General features: G+C 43.4%; 3 protein-coding genes and 1 non-coding gene across 6 annotated transcripts in view; all 4 read left to right on the top strand.

The window, feature by feature from the left end:
- Positions 1-9,703, top strand: part of UBN2 (ubinuclein 2) — a 55,576-nt gene extending 45,873 nt beyond the window's left edge. Inside the window, exons 17-18 of the mRNA XM_035335377.1 lie at positions 337-6,828; positions 6,862-9,703. Coding sequence (XP_035191268.1) covers positions 337-386 — 50 coding nt within the window. The 3' untranslated portion in view covers positions 387-6,828; positions 6,862-9,703. The remainder of the gene's footprint in view (positions 1-336; positions 6,829-6,861) is intronic.
- A 392-nt stretch (positions 9,704-10,095) lies between these two features.
- Positions 10,096-10,168, top strand: TRNAR-CCU. Its single transcript has one exon. It is a non-coding gene; the product is annotated as a tRNA-Arg (tRNA).
- A 179-nt stretch (positions 10,169-10,347) lies between these two features.
- FMC1 (formation of mitochondrial complex V assembly factor 1 homolog) lies at positions 10,348-10,941 on the top strand. The gene is made up of 2 exons (XM_035335363.1): positions 10,348-10,586; positions 10,694-10,941. The coding sequence occupies exons 1-2, from the start codon at positions 10,449-10,451 to the stop codon at positions 10,886-10,888; spliced, it is 333 nt and encodes a 110-aa protein (XP_035191254.1). The 5' UTR covers positions 10,348-10,448; the 3' UTR covers positions 10,889-10,941.
- A 1,247-nt stretch (positions 10,942-12,188) lies between these two features.
- Positions 12,189-22,698, top strand: part of LOC118171868 (putative RNA-binding protein Luc7-like 2) — a 33,389-nt gene continuing 22,879 nt past the window's right edge. For 2 of the 3 annotated variants that reach the window (XM_035335314.1, XM_035335304.1), the window contains exons 1-2: positions 12,189-12,515; positions 21,813-21,907. In XM_035335314.1, the coding sequence (XP_035191205.1) occupies positions 12,455-12,515; positions 21,813-21,907 (156 nt within the window). In that variant the 5' untranslated portion in view covers positions 12,189-12,454. Of the gene's footprint in view, positions 12,516-20,121; positions 20,158-21,812; positions 21,908-22,698 lie in introns of those variants that run through there. The other variant, XM_035335333.1, reaches the window with a different exon arrangement.

Raw genomic sequence — 22,698 nt, 5'->3', positions numbered from 1 at the left:
ATTCTTATAAAGTAAAGACTTCTAAAGAAAAGCTTGATATTTATTTTGTTTTTGCAGTATCACAGGCTGCAACTTAAAATACCATGTCTCTAAAGATCTTGGTGTAGAGCTTGATGTCTCTAGTTTCATCAGTCCTATTTAAAAAAGAAAAAAAAAAACAAAAACAAAAACAAAAAAACTATTGAAAATATGTGAAGTCCAACATGCTATAAAGACAATGCATTTTCTGGTGATGCTAACGATGAATGTTCCAAATATATTTTTTATTTTGTAAGTTATGAATAAGTTCGTTCATGCTTTTATTCTTCCTCTTCTTTTCCTGTTTCTAAATTGCAGATGGAGGCCAAAGTAAAGGGGACACTAAGTTACAGCGGAAAAACCAGTGACTTCTAGACAAGCAAGGGAGCTGAAGCAGTTCTGGTTGGCTGACAGAATCTGCCCAGTTGGGAAAGTGCTTATTGTCACAGGGCTGCTGTTTCTGTCGATGTTTACATATTCTGATCCCAAGCACTGTGGTGAGAGGAAGAAGAAAAAGAAAACAATACTTGATCAGAGAGAGAAGGAAAAGGGGGACTGGTGCTCCTGGTCATGCAGACTGGTCATAGTTTGATCTTGCCTAAAGAAACAAACATTTTTTCATCTGTTCTGATTGGCTTTTAAAAGAAATTGATTGTCAAACCCACAGCAGCACAAACATTTTTTTCTGGGTAATGTCCAATAAAGAGTTGAAAGCGTGAGAGGAGCTAGAATAGGTCTCTCTATCCATTGGGTGAGGTGGAATCATCTACTTCACAAGTTCCTGAAGTGCCCCGTATAAGATTATATATAGGTCCTGAGTGTACCATGTGGTTGTGGACCAAAGGTTATATAGATTAGAAGTGGTGCTGGGATACTTTGTGTTGTATTTAAAACCTTACAGAAATGCAGTTTGTGATGTGGGCATTTTTTCAGTTTTACAAGGCTGTTTGGCTACAGAGAGCCTATGGATGTGTGCAGTCTCCTTAGTTCCAGAGATCTGTCTTCAAAAACAGATCTGGTACATGAGATGTGAGAGACAGGCTACTGGGAAACCCTTTACTCCTTGTTTGTTTTCTTCTTTGTTTTAATATAACTCTTACATAGGGAAGAAGGGTGTGTGGAAATTTTCATCATACATAAAAAGGAAACCAACATTTTATTGGTCACACTAGCATTTCTTTCCCCCATCCTTTTTTTTTTTTTTTTTTTTTTTAGAAAAAAAAAAAGACATGCTAGGACCCTTTCAGTCCCTCCATTTGTTAAACTTAACTTTCCCTTGTGCTTATCTGCTACTGATATTAAGTAACGTTCTATCACATCTTTCATAAAATACAGTTAGTTCTTTACCCATTCTAGATCTTCCTCATCTGTCATGTAATTCTTCCCAAAAGCCATGCGTTATCCTGATCTGCTAGTAAAAGAAAAAGCTGAATGTTGACTTACTCCAGAGCCAGGTTAATACTGCTTCAGGCATTAGCCAAAGAGGAGTCGTTCAAAAGCGACCAGAGGTGCCTTCTCTTCTGGGGCTGAATGGATCGTCTCCAGCATTTCCAGCCCCTGCTGGCCTGGAGTTTCCAACCTGAACTCTTCCTTACATGGTAGCACAAAACTGCAAAGCTGGCTATTTTTTTATAGCAATACATGGACTGGTTCATTTGTAAGGTTAGGAAGTATCCAGCACATGTTGCACTTTTGACACTAGGACAGAACTTTGCTGTTGAGTCCCTTGCGCTGTTAGATAAAAGATGAGAATGACAGAAACTGAAATAAATCCTAGAGGAAAGACGCAACTGAAATGATATGATGCCCTTCTCCTTCAACCCTGAAACATTCCTGATCAGAGATGCTGAAATTCATACTAGCTAGTCTTTCCAGTAGTTTGAGGTGAGTTTGAACCAGTGCCTACTGGTCATCTCATCTTCCAGAGATACCTTGACCATGGATAATGAATCTTCAGTGTTTTTGCTAGATTAACTTATAGCTTTCAGGTTACTTTTACATGTGACTTATTTTTCTTAGACCAGAGAACAATTTCTTTTCTATTTAGAGCTCATTTTAATTTTATATAAATATATATATATATACATGGATCTAAAATAATATATATTGTGTATTTAGTATAAAGATGTTGGGTTGAGCTCAGCAATAAATGTTTTTGCACAACACTTCTGTGAAAGACACATTGAATTAAAATAAGATTCATTAGTTCATGAATTTCACTCCATAGCATCAGCTAATTAGATGCCTTTTAGCTAATGCTAATGTTTCGTATGTGGCATGTTGATTAGATAAGCTTGCATCGTAGTCAAGGTTATTTAGAGTTGAAACATACAGCTACATAGACTCTTGCATTCCTACTAATGTGCAAATTCTATTGAACATTAAGTACCACAACCTATTTAAAGTGCAAGCTTTATCTGATTTTTCTTTTTCTCTAGGAAGGGTTGAAGGAAGAAAACTTTTTTTTTTGAGGCCTAAGAGAATGCTTTTTTTTTTTTTTTTTTTTTTTTTTTTTTTCTGAATTGTCAAACCTGATAGTTTTTAACAACTTGTTTAGCTAAGGGAGTTGCAGCAGTGAGCCATCAAGCAGCAATATATTAAAAACAAAACACACAAAATAACCCACCAAAAAAAAAAAAAAAAAAAAAACTATGTCCTAAGAGTTCTACCTCTTCTGTGTTTTCTTCATCAAAGCATCTCATCCAAATTTACATCTCTTGTCTTCATAGTTGCTAAATGAAACTTTCAATTGGGAGACTCATGGCCCTTTATAATAACAGCACAAACTTTCTTTCAACATCCCTCCCTCTCTTTCTGCAGGTACAACTCACCTTCAGTTAAGGGATATCCTCTCCAAACTTGAGGATAGGAAGTAGCCCTGTCTGTATGGCCTGTTGAGCTCCTCAGTTTTTGGAAATGAGTAAACTAATACTGATGGTGAGAATAAAGATGACCATGTGTCTTCATGCCAGTTCAGACAGTCCCCCAGAGGGTAACTGCCTTCAGTGATCACACTGCCCAGCTGCTTTGGAATCAGCAACATAGTGATGAAGGAGTCGGTGTTGCCTTTTCCCTATTCTTTTGTGTTAAACCTAGCAAGGCCAAATTAAAGGGAATAACAGGGTGGCTCCCAGAGACGTTTTTGGTTAGCACAAACAGGGTGGGGAAGTGAAAATTTTCTGCAATGTCCAAATGCAAAACTAGGTAAATGTATTACTATTTTCTGCACAGCAGCTCTCCTAAAGACATTTTCCCCCAGTTTTTTACTACTTTTTAAGGGCATCTGGTAATAAATAAACTGTAGTTGTACATACTAAGTAACCCTCAGTATTCACAAGCAATAAGAAAGCCAAGTAGAGCTGCCTTTTCCAGGCAGCAGGGCTGAACTCGGTTTGGGGTCTGTATATGAGCTAGCATGTCAAGCTCACTGAAAGCCCCAAACGAATGCAAGCAATAATTTCACACACAGGTCTTAGATGTTAAAACCCTCTAAGTAATATTTTCTGCTACATGATCCAAAGTCCCCGAAGTCATGGTAGCTATTGTAAATCCTTTTGAGACACTTGCAAAGTAAGAAAGAAGGTGGCAGGCTACATGAAAAACAGGCTGCAAAATTTCTGATACCTTGGACTGTAACTGCAGTGCTCTCCTACTCCAAGATGGCCTAAATCACTTTGTCCAGCCTTCTCTGATGATTCAAGATACATGACTAATACTGAGTGAGTCACAAGTGTGGATGCTGTGGGTTTCACATCTGTTTTCTGCTAATCAGAAGTAACTTCTAATTACTTGGGTTCTACTACTTGTTTGAATCCAATCAAAGTTGTCTGATGCACACAACTGGGGGCTGGGACAGGTGCCAAGAGCCTGTTTCCTTCCTCAGTCCCATCACCTGACCCTTCCTCCACACTCCTCCTCCACTTGGTGCAAGACCCTTGAGGACATGAAAACAGAAATCCTGCAACTCTCCCAAGCTGCCATCAGTTGTGTGAACCATTAACCCTCTGGGAGTCATCTTGGACTCCGACTAACTTTATCACATTTGCTGCTACATTCATGAAATGAACTTTTAGCTGTATTTATTAGCAAATTTTAATTTAGTTTACAGTTTGTTTGGTTTTCTTTTGAGTAGTTTTTGCCCACAGATGAATTAGAAGTATTGGGGTGTTTGGGTTGTTTTTTTTTTTTTTTTTTTTTTTTTTTTTTGAGTGAATTGCTGAAGGCACAGTGGTCCCTCTCCTGTTTTTGTTTTGGATATATATATATTTTTTTTTTCTGCAGATGGAATTGCAGGAAAACCTGCAGTCAGGCTAAGCTGTGGAAGGCTTCCTCCCACACCTACCTTTAATCTTTTGCTGAATTAGGGGGAAATCACTAAAGGGACACTTGCTTTTTGTTTGTTTCATAAAATGATCCAGAAAGTGAAAGCAGTAGGTAAATGACTGATTAATTAACACTTTATGCAATTTTAATTTTATAGAAATTAAAAAGTTAGTAGCTTTTTGATTGGTCCTAGCTCTGGTGAAATAGCTGTTACCCTCCATGACTTACTTGATTCAGGCCTTTGTCCTTTGTTTAAGTGCCTTTTTTTATTTTATTGCCCTACCCTCTTAAACTGTTCTCAGAGATCCTGAAGTGCTGGAAGGCATTTTGGAGGAAAATCTTAAGCTTGCCAAGATAGATGGCTTTATGCTGTTATACTATTTTTCCCTTTTGTAAAAAAAGAAAAAAAAAAACGTGTGTAATGTATGTGACTTCATAGCTGCTGTACCATGGCGTTGGTTCTGTATGCTTGTGCTTTCTTTCTCTCACGCTCACACACGTGTGCGCACACGTACATACACAGCAATATTCCCGAGAATCCCATAACCGTGTTCATCCTATGTTCTGCTGGCGCTGTTAATCATTTACATACAAAAGGGGAACGTTTGGGCAAAGATGGCAGTACAATAAAAGCGTGTGTGTGTGATTGTGTAAACGTGTGTGAGAGAAAGGAAGTGGCTAATGAGATTGAAACTTGTTATATTTTTCTCTGGAGGTTTTAAATTTGGGTCTTAATTCATAAGTACAGCTGACAACTTTAAATACCGGACCGCTTCACGCTATTACTGAACTTGAGGCAAAGATGTGTGGCTAACGTAACTGAAAGAAGTGGGGAAAGAAGAAGGTTAAAATAGCTTGTAACAATTTTGAGTTGAGATGAACTACAAGGAATCTTGTGTATGGCTAGCCATGTCTGCTTGGCACTGGTTATTGCAAGGATTCTTACATTTACCAAAGTTGTCACTTCCTACCAGGTGTCATGTGTGAGAGGGAACTTGGTATAAACTGCAAGAATGCAGCTGCTCTTTGAAGTTAAACCTGACTATACTTCACAAGCTGCCTAAATCATTCACCTTTGAGTTCTTTTCTCGCTGTACTTTTTCTTGCTGAGATTTCATTAATGGTTTGTTCTCTTAAAATAATGAACAGTAAGTTCATGTATTGTTGGCTGCAAGTGAACACTCAACTAGTGTCCGTGCTTGTTTGCTTGTTCTCTGACAGAGTCAGTGATCTGCAATAGATCTTCTAGTGATTTTAACTATTCTGTGCTGAGGATACATCTAACTTACCATTACTATAAACATGCATACCTGAAATTAGCAATTCATTTCTAAACTTAAGGTAACTTACGAAAGCATCGCTAGGCTGTGCTAGCTCTGTGATATTTCCACTGGGAGATCTAATGTTGAGTTGCAATATGAAAAGGAAGTGTTCAAATTCTCTTCTCAGAAACCAGAGTAGGAATGGCTGGAAGAGTCCTCCATACTTCAGTGGAGAGCCCATCTAGAGAGCCAACAGTAAGATACCAAATACAACATGTTCCTGTGGCAGAAAATAGCCTAACTGCTATTTCAGTTATCACATTCAAGTGAACCTGTTGAAATGAGGCCATGGGTAGATTTCTTTTACCAATCTAACAGTGCTGGGGATAGTACTATTGCTGGTAGCTTGGTCAGTTAAGTGAGAGCGCTTCCTAATCTGCCTTAGGTGAGTGTGAGAGAGTTACTTCTGTAGTTAGCCACATCCACCCGTGGCAGTGACTTGAGGTGACTGGGCTCTTCTGTAGCTGTTCAGTCCCTTTCAGGCATGTGTGCTCTTTATTCTAGGCCGATCTGAAAGACTGGAAATCTACAGCTGGCACTGCTGGTTGACTGTTGTGGTGTTTTTAACACCTGTGGCTCTTCTGAAAATCATTGTCAGTCTGCTGCTACTTAAAAAACCCACTGCCAAAATAAGCAGCCAGAAGTAGCCTGGCTTAGCCACTGGAAATATAACCAAACGTTGCTGGGCGATACCCTGGTTGTGGAAACGTCTGGTGCGGCTCCATCATCCTTTTTCTGTGACCCAGTGATTCCTTGCTGCTGTAATAGCCTTTTGGGGCCACAGGAAGCCCTGCTGCTGCTATGTGTTATGCTGAGAGATCAGCATGGCCTGGAACTGGGGATGCACAAAAGATTCCCTGTGGCCATTTTTGCACACTCCTCGTAAGTGATACTGTGCTGATCTTGTCAGTAGTGGAGGATATAGGTCTGTTATTTTGTAGACATTTTTTTGACAGCTATAATTCTATAGAGCAACTCTGGAAAAAAAAAATCACGCTTCATGTTTTGTATCTAGAAGTGAATTTCAGCCTCTTCCCTTGCCATGTCTCCTGTTTATTTAATAACCATTAACTAGCAAGTTTTTCTTTATGCTGAAGTAATCCAAAACAAGCAGTGCACATTGCCTTCTATCATGCTCATTACTAAAGATGTTTTTTTTTTGTTTGTTTGTTTGTTTGTTTGTTTGTTTTTTGCCCAGCAGCAGCATGTGCAGATGTATTTTTTGAACAGATACAATTACCTTTTGTTACTGTCTGGTACCAAGAGAAAAAGGCAAGAGAATCAACCCAAACCAGCCAGCAGATACCACTGCTGCAGGCCAAACCAAGTAGCTGCTGAGGCAGCCAGAGCTGCTTTGAGACTTCTCAGATTTCACCAGTGGAGTGGGAGGTGGGGGAAGAAACTTTCTTGTGTTCTCAGCTTTCTCCAGATAAGGCCTTAGTTTGATTAGTAGTCACTAATATCAACTATGCAGATAAGTATTCTTTACATGTCTCAGTGTTACATCTATTCCTTCCCCCAGCTACCCTGTTAATACATGTTGAAGTTTTACCCAAAGAAAATGGAATATTTTTTGAATGTCTGTACTGCAGAACTCTTTTTGCTACAGTGAAGAAAGAAGTTTGTATTTCAAAAAAGAAACCCTTTTGCTGGTGCAACACCTAGTGTCAAGTGTCATGAAGTTGCTTCAAGAGGGAAGCTAAAATCACCTCTTGTGACAAGTCTTATTAGTCTGAGAGCTTTCAGAATATTCAGCTCTCAACATTGGTTTAAAGAAGCCGCAGCAATGTTTTTTTTTTTTTTTTTTTTAATGTACTGATTGGATTTGGGGAGAAGCTAATGAGATCCTGTGTTTCCTTCCAATATCAGAAGTCAAGTAAATCAATTCCTCACTTAAATTAAGTTGCTTCTAAACAAGAGGAGGTATCAGCTACCCAGTAGCTGGATCTTCAAGTAAAAGCTAATTTGTGATTCCCCAGGTATTTCTCACTGATCCTTTAGTCTTGTATGTAACTACAAATAACAATTTAGCTCAGAGGTGAGAACTGTAGTGTGTGTTTTATTGCCAGTAATTCCATCATGTAGCAATTAGTACCATGTTCTTGCATAGTTCTCAAAGTCCCTGTTGGAAATAGATGGAGAAATATTTTTGGACTACTGTTTAAAAAAAAAAAAAAAAAATTACAAAAATCATTAATGCTATTTTCCCCAAAAAGTCTACTGAGCAGCGTTATATTTTAGCCGTTAAACTAGTACCCTTGTTCTGTGATTTGTCTCTTGTAGTCTTTTGACTGAGGGTTAGAAGCATTTCGTGAGTAATCCTTAAAATGTTGGTATTTTCTAGCTTAAAGGTGGGTGCTCATATTAAAAGGGCATCTGTGATTATAACTTCTGATGATACAAAAGCACTATGTTACGAATATTGCATTGAGAATACAGGTGTGGGTTACAAGTCCCTTCAGTTCTGCCTGGTAACGAGGCTTAGTCAAGAGCAGAGCTTCCACATCAATTCCTGCCCCCCCAGCCAAGGGCAGCGGGGGTCCTCCCACAGACAGGTTTGGCCCCTGTGTCCTTTGTTGTCACATTTGGCGTATATATTTTTAGCAACTTTGGATATAACCAGCTTAACCCTACCTGACTTGCTGATCCCCAGGAGAATGAAGGAGGCTATGTGAAGTGAACAGCTGAGAAACCGGTGGGCCGAGTGTTTTCCTGCCCTGCTCTGGGTAGCTTGGAGCAGTCAGTCAGTGGCCTGAGCATTTTGTTACAAGCAAAACCTGCGTCCTTTGTAGTCCTCTGCTTCAAAGGAACGCACAGCTACTAAGAGATGGCAAACCTCTTTGAGTCGGTGACTCCTGTGATGGATGCTCTACTCGGCCCCACGTGAATTTGTATCAGGTCACCTTCCTCCTTTTATTACTTCCGTATTTCGGATCATAGGGCTTAGTGAGAGAGGATCCCAACAGCCACGTGCTTACCTGCTTGAGCTCCCAGAGAAACTCCCCTGCGAAATGCTCCCCTCTTGTGACAGCAAGCCTGAACAACCAAATGCAGCTACATTTGGGTGATTAGCACCACTTTCATTTGGATTTTAGGGAGGCGTGTTCCACTAACTTCAAGGGATACTGTGTTTTAAATGTGTGATTTCCTTCCTCTCCTTATAAAACTGGACCTGAACACAAACTGAGTTGTTGCTTTTTTTTTTCTTTTTTTTTTTTTTGTTTTTGTAATAATCTCAGGACCTGAAAGATTGTAGCATTTAGTGTGTCTTAAAAATGATGTACTGTACCAGCCATGGATTTTGTAAATACACCTGTCTCCCCTTTTTTGTATTTTAATTTTTTAAAGTGTGTAAGGCTCTTTGCCAGAGGAACTGGTGCCTGCTTAATTTCCATCCTGAACTGAAGCAGGAAAAGGAAGAAGCTGCTGCCACAAAAGCCTGCATCAGTTCCTAATGTGTATACAGTTCTGGTCAGTTTAATGGCTGTTATTCCTTATTATTATTTTTTTATTTTTAATTGGGAAGCTGGTTTGTTCCCCTGCACATTCCCAGTTGTGGCTAGCAGAGCCCTATCAGGGAGACTATAAATCTCTTGTGTGTGACTACTTGATGTTTTCACTCCTTCCAGATACTCAGGTTCACCATCCCTGAGAAGTCTGATGTTTTAACAAGTCAGGATTATTGGCCCTCTGCAGGAAGAACTGGAGCACGTTTTTCGCTTTATCAGTGCTTTGTTCCCAACAGTAACACGGGGCTTGTGTCCTGTGAACCTCGCAGATGCCACCAGCTTCACCACCTGTTTGTGGAGGGACTTTCCCTCTTTTTCTTCTGCTTTCCTGAAAGGAGTGCAAAGATGTTTTTGGCAGCAGTTTTGCTCTGGGATCCACGTTTAGGCAGCAGACCCCTGTTCTGCAGTAGGAGCCTTACGCAACTGGGTGTAGCTGTTCCCTGTCCGTAATGGCGACAGGCTTTTTTCATGAGTGTATTTTTTTTTACGTCATGTGTCTGTGCTGTTAAATAAAGAGGAATGTACATATTACGTCTGTCTGTGTTATTTCTCACAAAATAAAGATGTGGTTGGGGGCTTTGGGAGGAGGGGGTCATTTCTTTGTTGTTAAATTGGATGGGGGGAGCAGTTGCTACGGCTTCCTTCAGCTGGGGTTGCCCCGAAGCAAGGGCAGCACTTCCAAATTATTTTAGGAGGAGACTCTCCCTCCAGAAACCGTTATTGCAAGGCCCAGCCGTGCCCTCCTTGCATGGCCCTGCCCCGACGGCTAATGGCGGCCGCCATTTCCCTGCTCCCCGCTCCCGGGCGGCCAGAGGCGGGCGGGAGGCACCGCCCAATCAGCGCCCGCCAAGCACCGCCCGTCAAAGGGAATAGGGGCGGGGGCATGAGAGAAGTAGCACCGCGGCGTAGCGCTTTCCGCGGTAGCCCCAGTGGCCTAATGGATAAGGCATTGGCCTCCTAAGCCAGGGATTGTGGGTTCGAGTCCCATCTGGGGTGGGCTTCTTTTTTTTTTTTTTTCCCCCCCTATCTCTATTATTATTATTTAACTTTGTCCAAAACGCAGACCTCGAAGCCCCCGAGGCGGTCGGGCTTTGCCCGAGGCCGGCCGCACGAAGCCTCTCTGAGCGCCCGCAGCCGTCGCTCCCCTCCGTGCCCAGCAGGCGGCCAGGGCCCGGCCTCGCCGCTCGCCCTCCGCACCTCGACCGCGGCCGCTCGGGGGAGCGGGGGCGGGAAGCGATCGCTGCGCTCGGCGCTCCGCAGCCCGCCCTGGCGGAAGATGGCGGCGCTGGGCTCTCCGCTGCGGACGCTCCGCGGGCTCCTCCGCGAGCTGCGGCTGGCGAGCGGCCCGCCCGGCCGGCCCTACAGGGACACGGCCGCCTACCGGCACCTCCTGGCGGCCTTCCGCGCTCACCGGGTACGGCGGGGGCGCCGCGGCTCCTTCCCCTCCCGCTCCGCCCCCCCCCCGTTTCCCGGCGGCGGCGTGAGGTGAAGCGGCCGGGCTTTGTCGCCTCCTCTCCGCAGGTCACCAGCGAGAAACTGTGCCGGGCCCAGCAGGAGCTGCACTTCCAGGCCGCCACCTACCTGTGCCTGCTGCGCAGCGTGCGGCACCTGGCCGCCCTGCACCACGAGTACCACGGCAGGGGGGAGCGCTCGCCCGAGGAGGTGGCCGGCCTGGTGGGCTTCCGCCTGCCCCAGCAGCCGGGAGGGAAGGGTTGAAGCGGCCGCCGTGCGCCTGCCGTCGGTTCCCCAATAAACGTGCGGAGACCCTGCTGGCTTGTGTTTCGTGGGGGTTTTCAACCTGTGGGTGTGGGGAGAAAGGGGAGCAACAGGGAATCCACTCCCGGTGGTCATCGAGCGTACCTGCCCTGTCACTTCATCGACAGACAGCCTCAGGGAATGAGGGGTGTTACCTGCAATGGAAAAACAGGCCAAAATCCTCACTGCTGAGCTGTCTTAAAGAATTGCAACTTTGTTTTCTCCCCCTAAATCTGTAGGTGAAGGGATTTGCCCGTTTTCTGTAGTGTTTTCTTGCCATGATCTGTACATTGGGAATTTTCCAATGGAAAAGGAGAGGCCCAATTTCCAATTCCAGTTTCCAAAGGAAAGGCCCTTTCTTTGGAGCACTGAAGGGTTCTGGTGAGCTTAGCTGTAGTACTTCCCCAGCTTGAAGATTTTCATTCACAGTAGCAACTTAGTAATAACTCAGAATACCGCTACCTAATGAACTGCAGATTTCTGAACGCCTTGAAGTGGTTGGCTCAGACTAAGCCTTTATGCCTGTTTCACTGTGAAAAGCTTCCTTAAGCAGTGAAATTATGCCTGCCAGTTACACCAGATGTGTAAGTCGGACAGCGGGTTACAGTCCCAGCAACGATGCTGTTTTCTTGTCCTGCAACCTGCAGCAGCAGGTTTCTTGTTATAAGCAAAGAAATACTGGTTTCAGTTGTCAGAAGAGGCTTGTTCTGTGCAAGATGCGTAAGAAACCTGTACCAAGGGTGGCTTACAGCGGCCATAAACGTGAGGCTGGTCTGTAATTGCGGGAGGAGCTCAATGAAGAACCCCCAACAAAGCGCGCTTGGCTGGGCTCTGCCAGGAGGGAAGACAAAGCGCGCCGTCGGAAACGCGCCGCGAGCCGAACCGCTTCCCCTCAACGCCTGCCCTCGCTCGCCTCTCCCCTTACTTAACACCAGCCCAGCCCCGGGGCGGCGGGCGGGCGGAGCAGCCCCTGGGGGCCGGGGGCTGGGGCCAGCACAGGCCGGGAGGGAGGCGAGGCTCCCCGCGGCCCCCTAAGATGGCGGCGGGGCGCGGGGGCCGCCCCCACCCCGCAGCTCAGAGAGGCCCCCGCGTCACAGCAGCTCCGCGGGGCCTCCCCGCCAATCACCGCGCCGCGCGTCGCGGCCAATGGGCGGGCGCCGAGCGCCGGCCGCGCTGACGTTCGCGGGGAGCTGGGGGGGGGGCGAGGAGGAGGGCGCGTGCGCGCGGGTTTCCGTTAGCGCCGGCGCGCGCGCGTGGCAGGCGGGAGGAGAGGCGGGGGAGGGGAGGCGGCGGCACCGAGCCGGGCGCGGGGCAGAGGCTCCCCCGCTCCGCCCTCAGCGGCAGCGCCCGCCGCTCTCGCTCCCCTCCGCGTCTCCCCCGTGCCCTCGGCGGGGAAGCGGGGCTCCGCCCGGGCCCGCATCCGTGACGCGTAGGGGGAGGGCCTCGGGCCGCGCCGGGCCTCGGGCCTTGTAGGCCGCAGTTCGGCGTGAGGCGGCCGGGCCGGGCCGCCCCCCCCCCGCGCTCAAGATGTCGGCGCAGGCCCAGATGCGCGCCATGCTGGACCAGCTCATGGGCACGTCCCGGGACGGTAAGCGCCCCCAGGCCGGGGCCGCGCTCGGAGCCGGGGCGGGGGCCGGGAGGGGGCCCGATGAGCCGCCGACGCCGTTTCCGCCCGCTCGCTCGCCCTACGAGCGGGCCCGGGGCCCCGCGGGGACGATGCGGCCGCCGGGGGTCGCCGCCGCTCTTGAGGCCCTGCCCGGCCGCCGAGCGCTGCCCGCGGGGCCCCCGGAGAAGCGGAACCGCGCCGCGGCAGGGCCCGGCCGCGTGGCTCGGCCCCGCGGGGTGCAGCGGGCAGCCCCGGCCGGGCGGGGGGGGGCGCGGGCAGAACAGCCCCGGTCCCCCCCCCTTCGGCGGAGCAGGGCTGTCGTGTCACTAGGTCTGTCTGAAGTCTGACCCAAACCATCATTTCAGCCGGCTGGGTGGGTCTGCCCGCCGCTATATGAAAGAGAGGGTTTAGTCGCTCCCAGCGGATAAACTCCCCCCATTTTTTTTTCTCTTTGTTAAAAAAAAAAATCACATCTTAACACTTAGAGGCAGTAATCCCGAGACACACAGACACTATAGCTACAATCAGGCTTCAGATCGCTTTGCGGTCACGTTGTGAGCTGGAAAATTACCACCGTGCACAGGCTTTCAGATTTTTATTTTTTTTCACGCTCCACAGTGATGTTTGAACGGCAGTGATCCATAAATGTAGGTAGTGTGGCGACTGCTAGGGAAGAGGAGGCCCTGGTGTGATGTGTAGTATCTCATTTATGAGCAAGAGAATGCTGCACCTGAGGGTAGACAGTGATTACAGATGATTTTAGTGTTCTGCATGTGGTACTCACTCTCGCAGGTCCGCTACGTGTTTGTTGAAGCTTTGTGCTTTATTAATGATTATCTGTGTTCCCATGCACTGGGATTTACTTGGCATGTGCCGGTCATCTCTTGGAACCGGGGCGATATGATCAGCTTTTCAGCTTTTTTTTGATAGAATTTAGAGTTTTAAATTAACGTAACAAGTTTTCACGTACCCAGGATATCATGAATGCTTCCTGTTACGTGCTTACAGCTGTTCTAAACAGGGGCACGATAACCTCATAGGAAAATTACTATTATGTAGAGGTTGCCTTCCAGAGCAAGGCTGGTTAGTGAGTAGTCAGCACGCAGGATCTGGCTTGGAGCATTTTTTGTCTTGTCCCAGAAGATTTTGAATGCTTTCTGTTGTGGTGTGAGCACTCAGCTTGGCAATGTAACACGGTGCTCGTGAAATTCAAGGCTTCCCAGTGCTAGCACCCAGATGGCTGTCTCAAAAGAGTACCTAAGACTGTACAGGAAGCTTAAAAGGGTGCAGGCTTTTGCAGTTTCTGAATGCGTTTTCCACTGGCAGTGGAAGAAGGCTGACTGACATGTGAGAGAGCTGCTTAAAGATGCTAAGTGACAGTTGCACTTAAGACCTGAGGCAGGAAAACAAATTGCATGCTAGGTTTCTGTTAGCTTTGTGAGAAAGCAGTCATTTTATTGATAACCCCTCCCACCCAGCTCGTAAATCCAGAGCTGCGTGTGGTGAACTGGAAGTGGCTTACTGAGAGGAAGCATCTAAACAAAGTTGGCAGGATGGGGAAGGATAAGGAAAAAAGGCTGTTTGCAATACCGGCTTCTGTTACTGGATTAGGTGGAGAATTGGGGATCTCAGTGCAACACCATTTTAGTTCTTTAAAATTAAAGATATAAAAATTCCAGTGGAGCATTATTTAAATCAGAGTGCTCATAGGGACTGAAAATCATCCTTTTCTGGGAAGCTGGTACCCTAATAAATTCAAGGCCAGGTTCAAGGTTATTGAAATATTGCTAGACCTGTGAGTAGTGGGTTTTGGCTTTGGTTTTTTGTTTTGCTCCCCCATGGCCTCCGACAAATACTCTTGTTTCTAGTAATATGCAAATCACGGCTTTTCATTAGAGTCTGGCAGTCCTTGCATTTCTTGGTAGAGCAGAGCTCTCATTTCCTCACCTGTCCCCGTTGCCTTTTATTTTGCTCTACCTGGCAATAGAACAGATTTTTAAAATGCTTCTAAAAATACCATTTCTGTATTTTGTTCAAAATTACCAAAGTGCCTTTGAATTTCCCAACCAACAGAATGTTATCTCTACACAGTCTGGTGGATTTTTTTGGTTGATTGTCTTTTTTTTTTGGTTGGAAGAGGGACTTCACCTTAAAATTCTCGGTTATATTAGGAAAGGCGGGTCTGAATTTGGGCAGCGGGGTAGTCAGGCTCGCAGTCACGCAACACCTCTCCACACGTGGTACATTGCTCGCTGCCCGGTACCTGCCGGGGTGTGATGTTGGACAGGCTCTGCCAACGACCCTGCTGGTGCCCTCCCGTTCCTGGCGAGGAGGTGGAGTAAAAGGGACGCGGCAGGTGCTCTGTAGGTGTTTCTGGCAAGTTGCAGTTCTTAGAGGTTAATTGGGATATCTAAAAAGCAGTTGAATTGCTAAAGCCACTACATTGAAATTGTTCTGTAAATGACAGGTAAAGAGAGCTCTGTGAAGCACCTGTAAAACCACATTATTTAAAAATGAGTGGCTTGGTATTTTTCAACATCTTAAATAAATTTACCTAACCTGAAGTTCACTTGCATGCTTCTCTGATAAGAGGTAAAAAAAAAAAAAAAACTGGGTTGGATGTGGACCATATCCAAAAATAAGTAAATAAATGCAGCTTAGATTGAGATGTCAGTAAAAAGCTGGGCTAATTGAATATAGTTGTGACTACAGATGGAAAGCAGCGTACTCTGAAGTATGTCACTGTGGGCACTGATAAGCTGGCATACCTAGAGAGGCTTAAATATAAACTACTGAGTGTGTAGCGTGGCTTTCCCAAATATTGAGAAATAAGGAGCACTGAAGTGAAGTCGCTGACCTTACGTACTTGCATCCAAATGTTTTGTTCATGTTATATTGTTTCTCACCATTAGCTGCTAAAGGCAATGCCTTTGTCACACCTGGCAGTAGCTAAAAGGTTAGTTGAAGTTGAATTTATGGCTGGGGACCAGGGCCGCGTGAATTTGTCATTCAGAAGTATCAGGAATAAGCTGATAAAGCATCATTTTTTAAATTATTTTTTTTTAGATTCATTATATATTTCTAACAGTGTGCCTGTTTTTGCCATCTCTGTTCCCTGGCAAATGTAACAGTTGTCCTAGTGCAAGGATCATTCCCTAGTTAATCTGTAATGACTTCATTTGTTAAAAGAAATGCTAATACAATTGATACTAGTACCCCAGGGGTGCAGTGGTTTTTTTTAAGAGCGTAGCAGAACTGGGTAAGATCGCCAAGTTTTCCCTAAAAGGCCTGATCGTAAAGATCCTGTTTTGCCTCAAATCAACATATCTTGCTCAACTGGTTGATTTTCTGCCAGGTCTGTTACCTGATCTGCCTCGCTGCGTGAATGCTGGAGTCGTTGCAAGGAATAGGCTAGAAGCAGAGGGTGGAGAAGGGTCACTGCCTTAGGCAGTGGTGCAGACCCAGATGAGATCTCGAATCGTCCTGTAACTTAAACACAACATCTTGAAACTGCCAGGACTTGACCCTGCAAAGAAATGTTTTTTTTATACAACTGCCACTACATCAAAATGAGATTATAGTCTAAAAATATGACCAACTAGCAGTTCATTGGTCATCTTTAGGGACAAGTAAACTTGTATATGCTTTTGAAGTTTACATGTGGTTGTGAAAGTGTTCTGCCAAGCTGCCTAACAAATATTATGCTACATGAATAGCAGAAGCTTTAATCTTTGGAACATTTAGATGTATGGAACCCATATGTACGAAGTGTCAGTCAGCACCTCTTGCTTCACCTGCTACCCCTTTGGGCTGAACTGCTCTGTTTGGAGTGTTTGTCCAAGTTCTTACACATAATAACAAAGCATTTTCTCGCTCTAGGTATTCTTATTTCACTGAGAATGTTATTTGGCATCTGTTCACATCTTAATCAGTTTATCAGTTTTACACTAGCTGCTTTCAGTTATCTGTAGTAGTGGTTCCTGATGTGTGACCTTCCTGTCCTCTCTGGTGGGGAGAAGCTGAAGTGACACCCCGTGCTTATCTTAAAGTTACATTTGTTCAGTGAAGCTCATAATATGGTAACAGAAGTGTAATCTAGAACTTGTAACCTATTTTTTAATTAGCGTTTGTGTTTGTAGTGCATCACTTCAGCAGACCAGCTTTTTAATCTGTGCTCACGTTTGCCTGTAGTGCCTTCACTTCAGCAGAACCTATCTCTGTATTTCCATCTTGGGGAGCAGAGAGGGAAATGGGAGGCAAGGCCCCTTACTAGGGTAGGATAAAACTCCTCAGCACCTTGAAGCTGTATTGCTGTAGCAGGCATGCAGGTGACAGACAGACATGTTGTCAACTAAGAAGTGCAGCAGATATGGGCAGTGGGTTGAGGCTGGTGTTTTAAGGGTATATAGGTTTTGTTTTCTGGTTTTGTAAGTTTTGCACTTGGAGGTGGAACGTGGCACGTGCTTTTGAGCTCAGTATGTTGTTGCCGTTACTGGAGGTAGCTTCAGGCTGAGAGCCAGGTTAGGCAGCCAAGAGCCTCCTCTGAGAGCTTGTCTTTCAGATATGGATCAACACCAAAATACAGGTGGAACAAAGTATCTTGTATATGTGAATTTCTCCAAAACCTGCCCAGAATGTGGAATTGATATCAGCTCAGAAGTAGAAGCAACACATACACTTCATGAAAAGATAACTTGAATCAAGAGTGATTAGGTGGCTTGAAGAGCAATGATCGTGTTCAGTGAATTGTGTGTATTTGCTGACATCATTATAAAGTTTTTGGTACTTAAGCCCTTAAAAATAAGTGGAACAGTGAAGGATTTGGGGTTTATTATTATTATTTTTTTTTTTACTGTAGCTTTGGGACGCTGTTTAGAATGACACTTGAGATGCAGACAGGCATGTTCTTGCCTGATAGGATATCGTTGTTACATTCTGCTTGTAATTCGTTAGCTAAAAATGGTTTTATTACACTAAGCACTCACAAGTATTAATTCAGTCATAGTGTAAAACTGGAAAAATCCTGCTTAGAAATGTGTTATACAGAAGTGTTAGGTTAAAGGTGTGCCCAGCATTGGAGACAGTAAATCAGAATTAGCTGCCCATTCAGTCTGCAGCAGGCACAGGACCTTCTGTGACTGCATCAGCCTCAGCCAAATAAAGATGCTGAGTGCTTGTTAAACAAGGCTTGCTTTGCTGATGAAATTTGCTATGCAGCCTTTAACCTGATATTCCCCCCAGTTAGTAGCTGTTCATGAATTAAGCTCTGAGAGTCCCTTGCCAAAACGGTGGGACGCGTGCTTCAAAACTTTGAGTGAAAACCCAATGGGTTTTGGCTGACAGAGCTTAATGCAGGAAGTCAGCAGTGTGAAAATGAACGTGTGCGTTGTTGCCTTTGCATGGCATGCACCTCTTGTTTAGGGTGAGAGGGTACGTCTGGTTTCCAAATGGTAATCTCATCAGTGCACTGGGATTGTTGTCGGTAGAAGGTTAGGATACAGGAAAATTGTAAGAAATGCTGCGTGAAATAAATCATGTGTGGTTAATGCTAAGCAGTACAGACATGCTCGTTCTGCTGGTTTGTGATTAAATACACAGGAATGACATTGTACAGGCTTGTTAATAGGTTAGACTTGGGAGTTAGAGTGGATTGTAGTCACAAGTGCATGTTGTGATCTTAACCTCTGGATGTTCCTTAATCAGCTGTATGAATATTGATGTCAATTTTGTCGTCAACGTACTTAATGTGAACTAGAAAACCTCCTTTAGAAAGGTGACTCCAGTGCTGGCATCTATAAGATACAGTGCCCTGATATTTGCATCCAGCATGTCGTGGATCTCGATATAAGATGTATAAGTGTAGAAATTTCCTTTTAATACACTACAATGTATTATAATGTATTACCTCATGTATATTATATACATATATATATATAAATAATGTAATACATTGTAGAAATGTGGTTTGGGCCAGATACTTTGAGTAAAACTAAACCTGCTACTTCCTGAGGGAAAATAAATAAATTTTAAAATGTTTTCTTTCTTTCCTTATAAATTTTATCCAAAATTATTTTATTTTTTAATGGAGAAAATCTAATCAGAAACATTGGAGTGGCTTACGGTAATGAATGTTGCCTCCTTTGATTTCTTTAATGAGTGAGTCGTAAAGATCAAGCAGTTGAATACTCTGCTGTTCTTTAGAGGCAGGGTTAAATAAGTTGCTATTCTGAGCTAACGTAACACTTTACCTATTAAATAGAACTTGTAATAAGATCAGAAATATTGGTGAGAGTGTCCTCTCTGTAGCTGTTTAAGAGTACTTCTAAGACACAGATGACTGCACCTACTTAGTCCTCTGGTGCATTATTTTCTTTCTACAGAAAATGTAAAGCCTCTTCTAAGTACTCATAGAGATTCTTTAGCCTTCAGTTGATAGTTTGGCCACAAGAAGAGTGTACCAACTTGACTACAGTTTGATGTAGAGAAGTACCATCTCGCCTATCTGACATATCATTTAAACCAAGTCCTGGGGTTAGGAACAGTCAAGTTCATGCCTCTGTTGTTTGAATTCTTAGAAGGCATCCGCAAGCCTCTCGCAAAAGGCTGAATGGCAGGCACAGAGTGGGTCTGTAGATTCTCTCCCCCCTGACTCAGCAACCCATGTAGGCCCCGGAGGCCATCGCCACCTCAAGATGATTCATCTGTAGATGAGCAGCAGAACATTTTCTGTCCCTGACAACATGTCTGCGCTATTTTAGGGGTATTGGAGCCCACAAAACCCATGAAAAAATAAAAGCACTTTCTTCTGAGGCTGTCAGACTCTGGAATGGGCTCCAAGAGGGACACGGGATTCAGTTATTGGTAGAACATAGTACACTGTGCCTTTTCTTTTTGATAAGCCTTTCCTGCTGAAACATCATAGCTTAAAAAGAAATGTGAATGTATGACAACACTATTTATAGACAGGAAAAGGTAGATACCTGGACGTTCCGTGTGTGGGAGCCTCTCTGCAAGACTCCAAAGTGCTAGACCAAAGGCACGATGCAAAAAGATTGTCAGTTAAAGTGTAAATGTGGAACACCACCTTAAGGCTGTCATTTGTTCAGTTCCTGCTGCCATTTTTTTCTGTGTCGTCTTGTCCCAGTTTGCTAATTGTGATTATCGTGCTAGCCCCTTAGAGGAATAAAGAGGGTATTGCAGCTGTAGAGTCAGTCACCAGTTGTGTTAGAAGTAGGAAGAAAATGAAGGACCTCTTGATGTTGAGGTAATGTCTGGAAAAATAATTCTTTCCAACTTTGCCTAAGGAACCATATAAGTCTTTCAGCAATTTTCTAGTCTTCATAACTCCTTAACTCCTGAGGGGTTAGTGCTATTAGGCTATCAGCTGTCCTTTTTTTTTTTTTTTTTATACTTTTCTTGATTTTGTTCATTTGTCTTTATATAGAAGAATCTTTACAGTCAACATGTATTTCTAGATGCTGTGTTAAAATTGCTGGCAGAGTCTATTATTCTATACAAACTGAACAATCTGGCCCCTTGTTTTATTTATAAAGGTTCAATGTATCTTTGCCTGCCTACATCAATCTGCAAGGGAGTGTCAGAAAGGCCCCGCATTCGCCGAGCCGTGAGTTATCGCTAACTTTTCAGATGTGTTAATGAATGTGGAACAAACGCAGTTATGTGTTTAAAAAAAGAAAAAGGAAAAAAAAAAAAGAAATATGGATCCACTTCCTAAAAAGCAAAACAAAACTCTTTACTGCAGTAGCAGGCGTGATTATAAAGGGATTGCTTTAATTTTTTAGCAGTGTAAATAACAGTGAACGGTAAGCTTTACCTCTAGAAAACCTATTGTTGAACTGCTTTGAAGCTGTCTTCAGCCTGTGGATTACTGGGTTTAACTGTTGCGTTCTGCAGGCATATTAAGGATGTGGTATTCTTGGAAAATTTTGTTTGCTTAATAATCTGAAACTTGGCCCATCTGAAAATGTTCTATATTAGCATCCTACGCCTAGAGCTGATATTTAAAAAATGCAATTACATAATAGTAAGAAAGGCTTGAATATGTATTTTTATTATGTTGTAATTACCTAAGTAATGAATTGGGCTTCTTGAATTGTATAATAGATTCAAAATTCTCATTTCCAATCATGAAGCCATAAAAACTGCAAAATGTATCCGCACTCTCAAAAATACTTGATGAAATGGAAAAGGTTGCTATCTGAACTCATTATACGTCTATTTTCCCCCAGCAGCCCTTCTTGCTTCAGTAATTCACCAGTAGGTTTTCGATGATTAAGGATTTTAACAAGTTGTTAATTTTTATGTATAAATAGATAAATACTGAGAGAGATGAAGGTTTTATCATGCCTGTGTCTCAACAGCAAGAGAGCCATAGCAGCAATCTCTCTTCTGAATCTCAAAAAGTGACAATGACATTATGACTCAAAGGAAAACCCATTCCCTCCCTCACCCCCAAAATACCAGCTGGCTACTTTGATCTGAAGACTTCAGGTCTTGCTCCCAGATGGGGTCATTTAAACTTCCAATTGGCCCTCAGTGTGTGGGCAGGTTGATGCTTCTGCTGACGCAGGAACTACAACCTGCCATGATGAAGATGTAATTAAGATGTTCACATCCCAACAAACAGCATGTAGAAAAAAAATATGGTTTACAAGACGGTTATATACAAGCATCTGTAAAATAACTTTGCATGTAGGCTAAGTCCATATGTTTGACTGACTTTTTTCAGGTTTGTAAGCATTTAAATTCATTCTTCTGTCAACTCCTTATGCTACTCCCATCAGAAGTAAGAGGGTGCTTTGCTTCAAAGAACAAAACAATAAAATGAGTATCAGGTGGGATTCAGTGAAGACTCACCGTGTTTCATTTTGTTTGAGGCTGCTTTTATTTGCTAATTGTTGCATACAAATACATCACTATTTCATGCAAAATCTGAATAGAGCATTATATAGCTCATTTAATAAATGCTGTTGTAGCAAAGTGTTTTTAAGCTAATATTCTCTTTCTGGTTTCAAGCACTTCTCACACTGCATTTTTGAAGGGGAAGTATGAGAGGATTTTTAAATCACATTGTAGAGCATTAAAATACGTATTTGGTTTTGGTTTTATTTGGCAAAGAAGCATACAGTGTTTTAAGTTCTAGTTTCCATAGGCCTTCACTGTGTGACAGGGTAGTGTTAAAGCTTTGCATGTAACTTGCATAACATACTTGGCTTCTCCAGATTTCTAACCTGGAATACGTTGATTTCTATATTGCAGGTGACACGACCCGCCAGAGAATCAAATTCAGTGATGACAGAGTGTGTAAGAGTCACCTTCTCAACTGCTGCCCTCATGATGTCCTCTCTGGAACTGTACGTATCTAAGTACTGTTTTATTCAGATAATAACAGAGAAATTGAATTACCCTTGTTCTTTGTAATATCTCTGTTAGCATCATGTTTTTCAGCAAATATCAGTCTAGTGCTCTCAGATAGCATTTGTACTAACCTTTATGTAAAACATTACAAAGGCTTTTTTTGTTTTCTGTTCTCGATGCAAATCATTACATAGAAATTCATTGTTGTTTGCTATAATGTCTAAAATAATATAAAGTCTAAAATACATGAAGTTACTCGTTATGCTGTAGCAGTGTTTTTACACTGGTACCATTGTAACTAACAGAAATACTCTTCTAAAATTCTGTATAAACACATAAATTATGAAGTTAATTTCCTAAAACTTCCTGTTTTACTGAGGAAGTATCCCACGCAAATGCTTGTACAGTGATTTTTCTTCAGATATATTTTTGTGAAAGCAGTTGAAAGTACAAATAATTATACTCCCAGCAGCTGATATATATTGAACATAAGAGACACGGTGTACAACATCCTGTTACTGTCCTGTTTTTACAAATTCTACGACAATTTGGAAAATCTCAATTTATGGCATACTAATAAATTCATTTGCTTTACTTGGATTTTTGAGTACTCTATAACAGAAGCTCCTATGCCTGAATATAGCAAAGCTTTGGCACACGCCAGTATCTTTTTCATCACACTGGTGCTTTACTTTGTGGTGCCTGATTAAGGTAGCTTACCCTTTATGAAAGGAAGGAAGTTGCATTGCATTGATTATGGGAAAAGGATGTCCATGTAAGCAGTTAC

Source organism: Oxyura jamaicensis, chromosome 1, assembly GCF_011077185.1.
Source record: "Oxyura jamaicensis isolate SHBP4307 breed ruddy duck chromosome 1, BPBGC_Ojam_1.0, whole genome shotgun sequence".
Classification (NCBI taxonomy): Eukaryota; Metazoa; Chordata; class Aves; order Anseriformes; family Anatidae; genus Oxyura; species Oxyura jamaicensis.
Note: the sequence above shows the minus strand (reverse complement) of the source record. Positions and strands in the feature narration are given on the sequence as shown.

Excerpts from the sequence above, each read along its gene's own strand:
- FMC1 (XM_035335363.1), top strand. The coding sequence starts at position 10,449 with ATGGCGGCGCTGGGCTCTCCGCTGCGGACGCTCCGCGGGCTCCTCCGC. Across the intron at positions 10,587-10,693 it reads CGGCCTTCCGCGCTCACCGG|GTCACCAGCGAGAAACTGTG; the intron begins GTACGGCGGGGG and ends TCCTCTCCGCAG.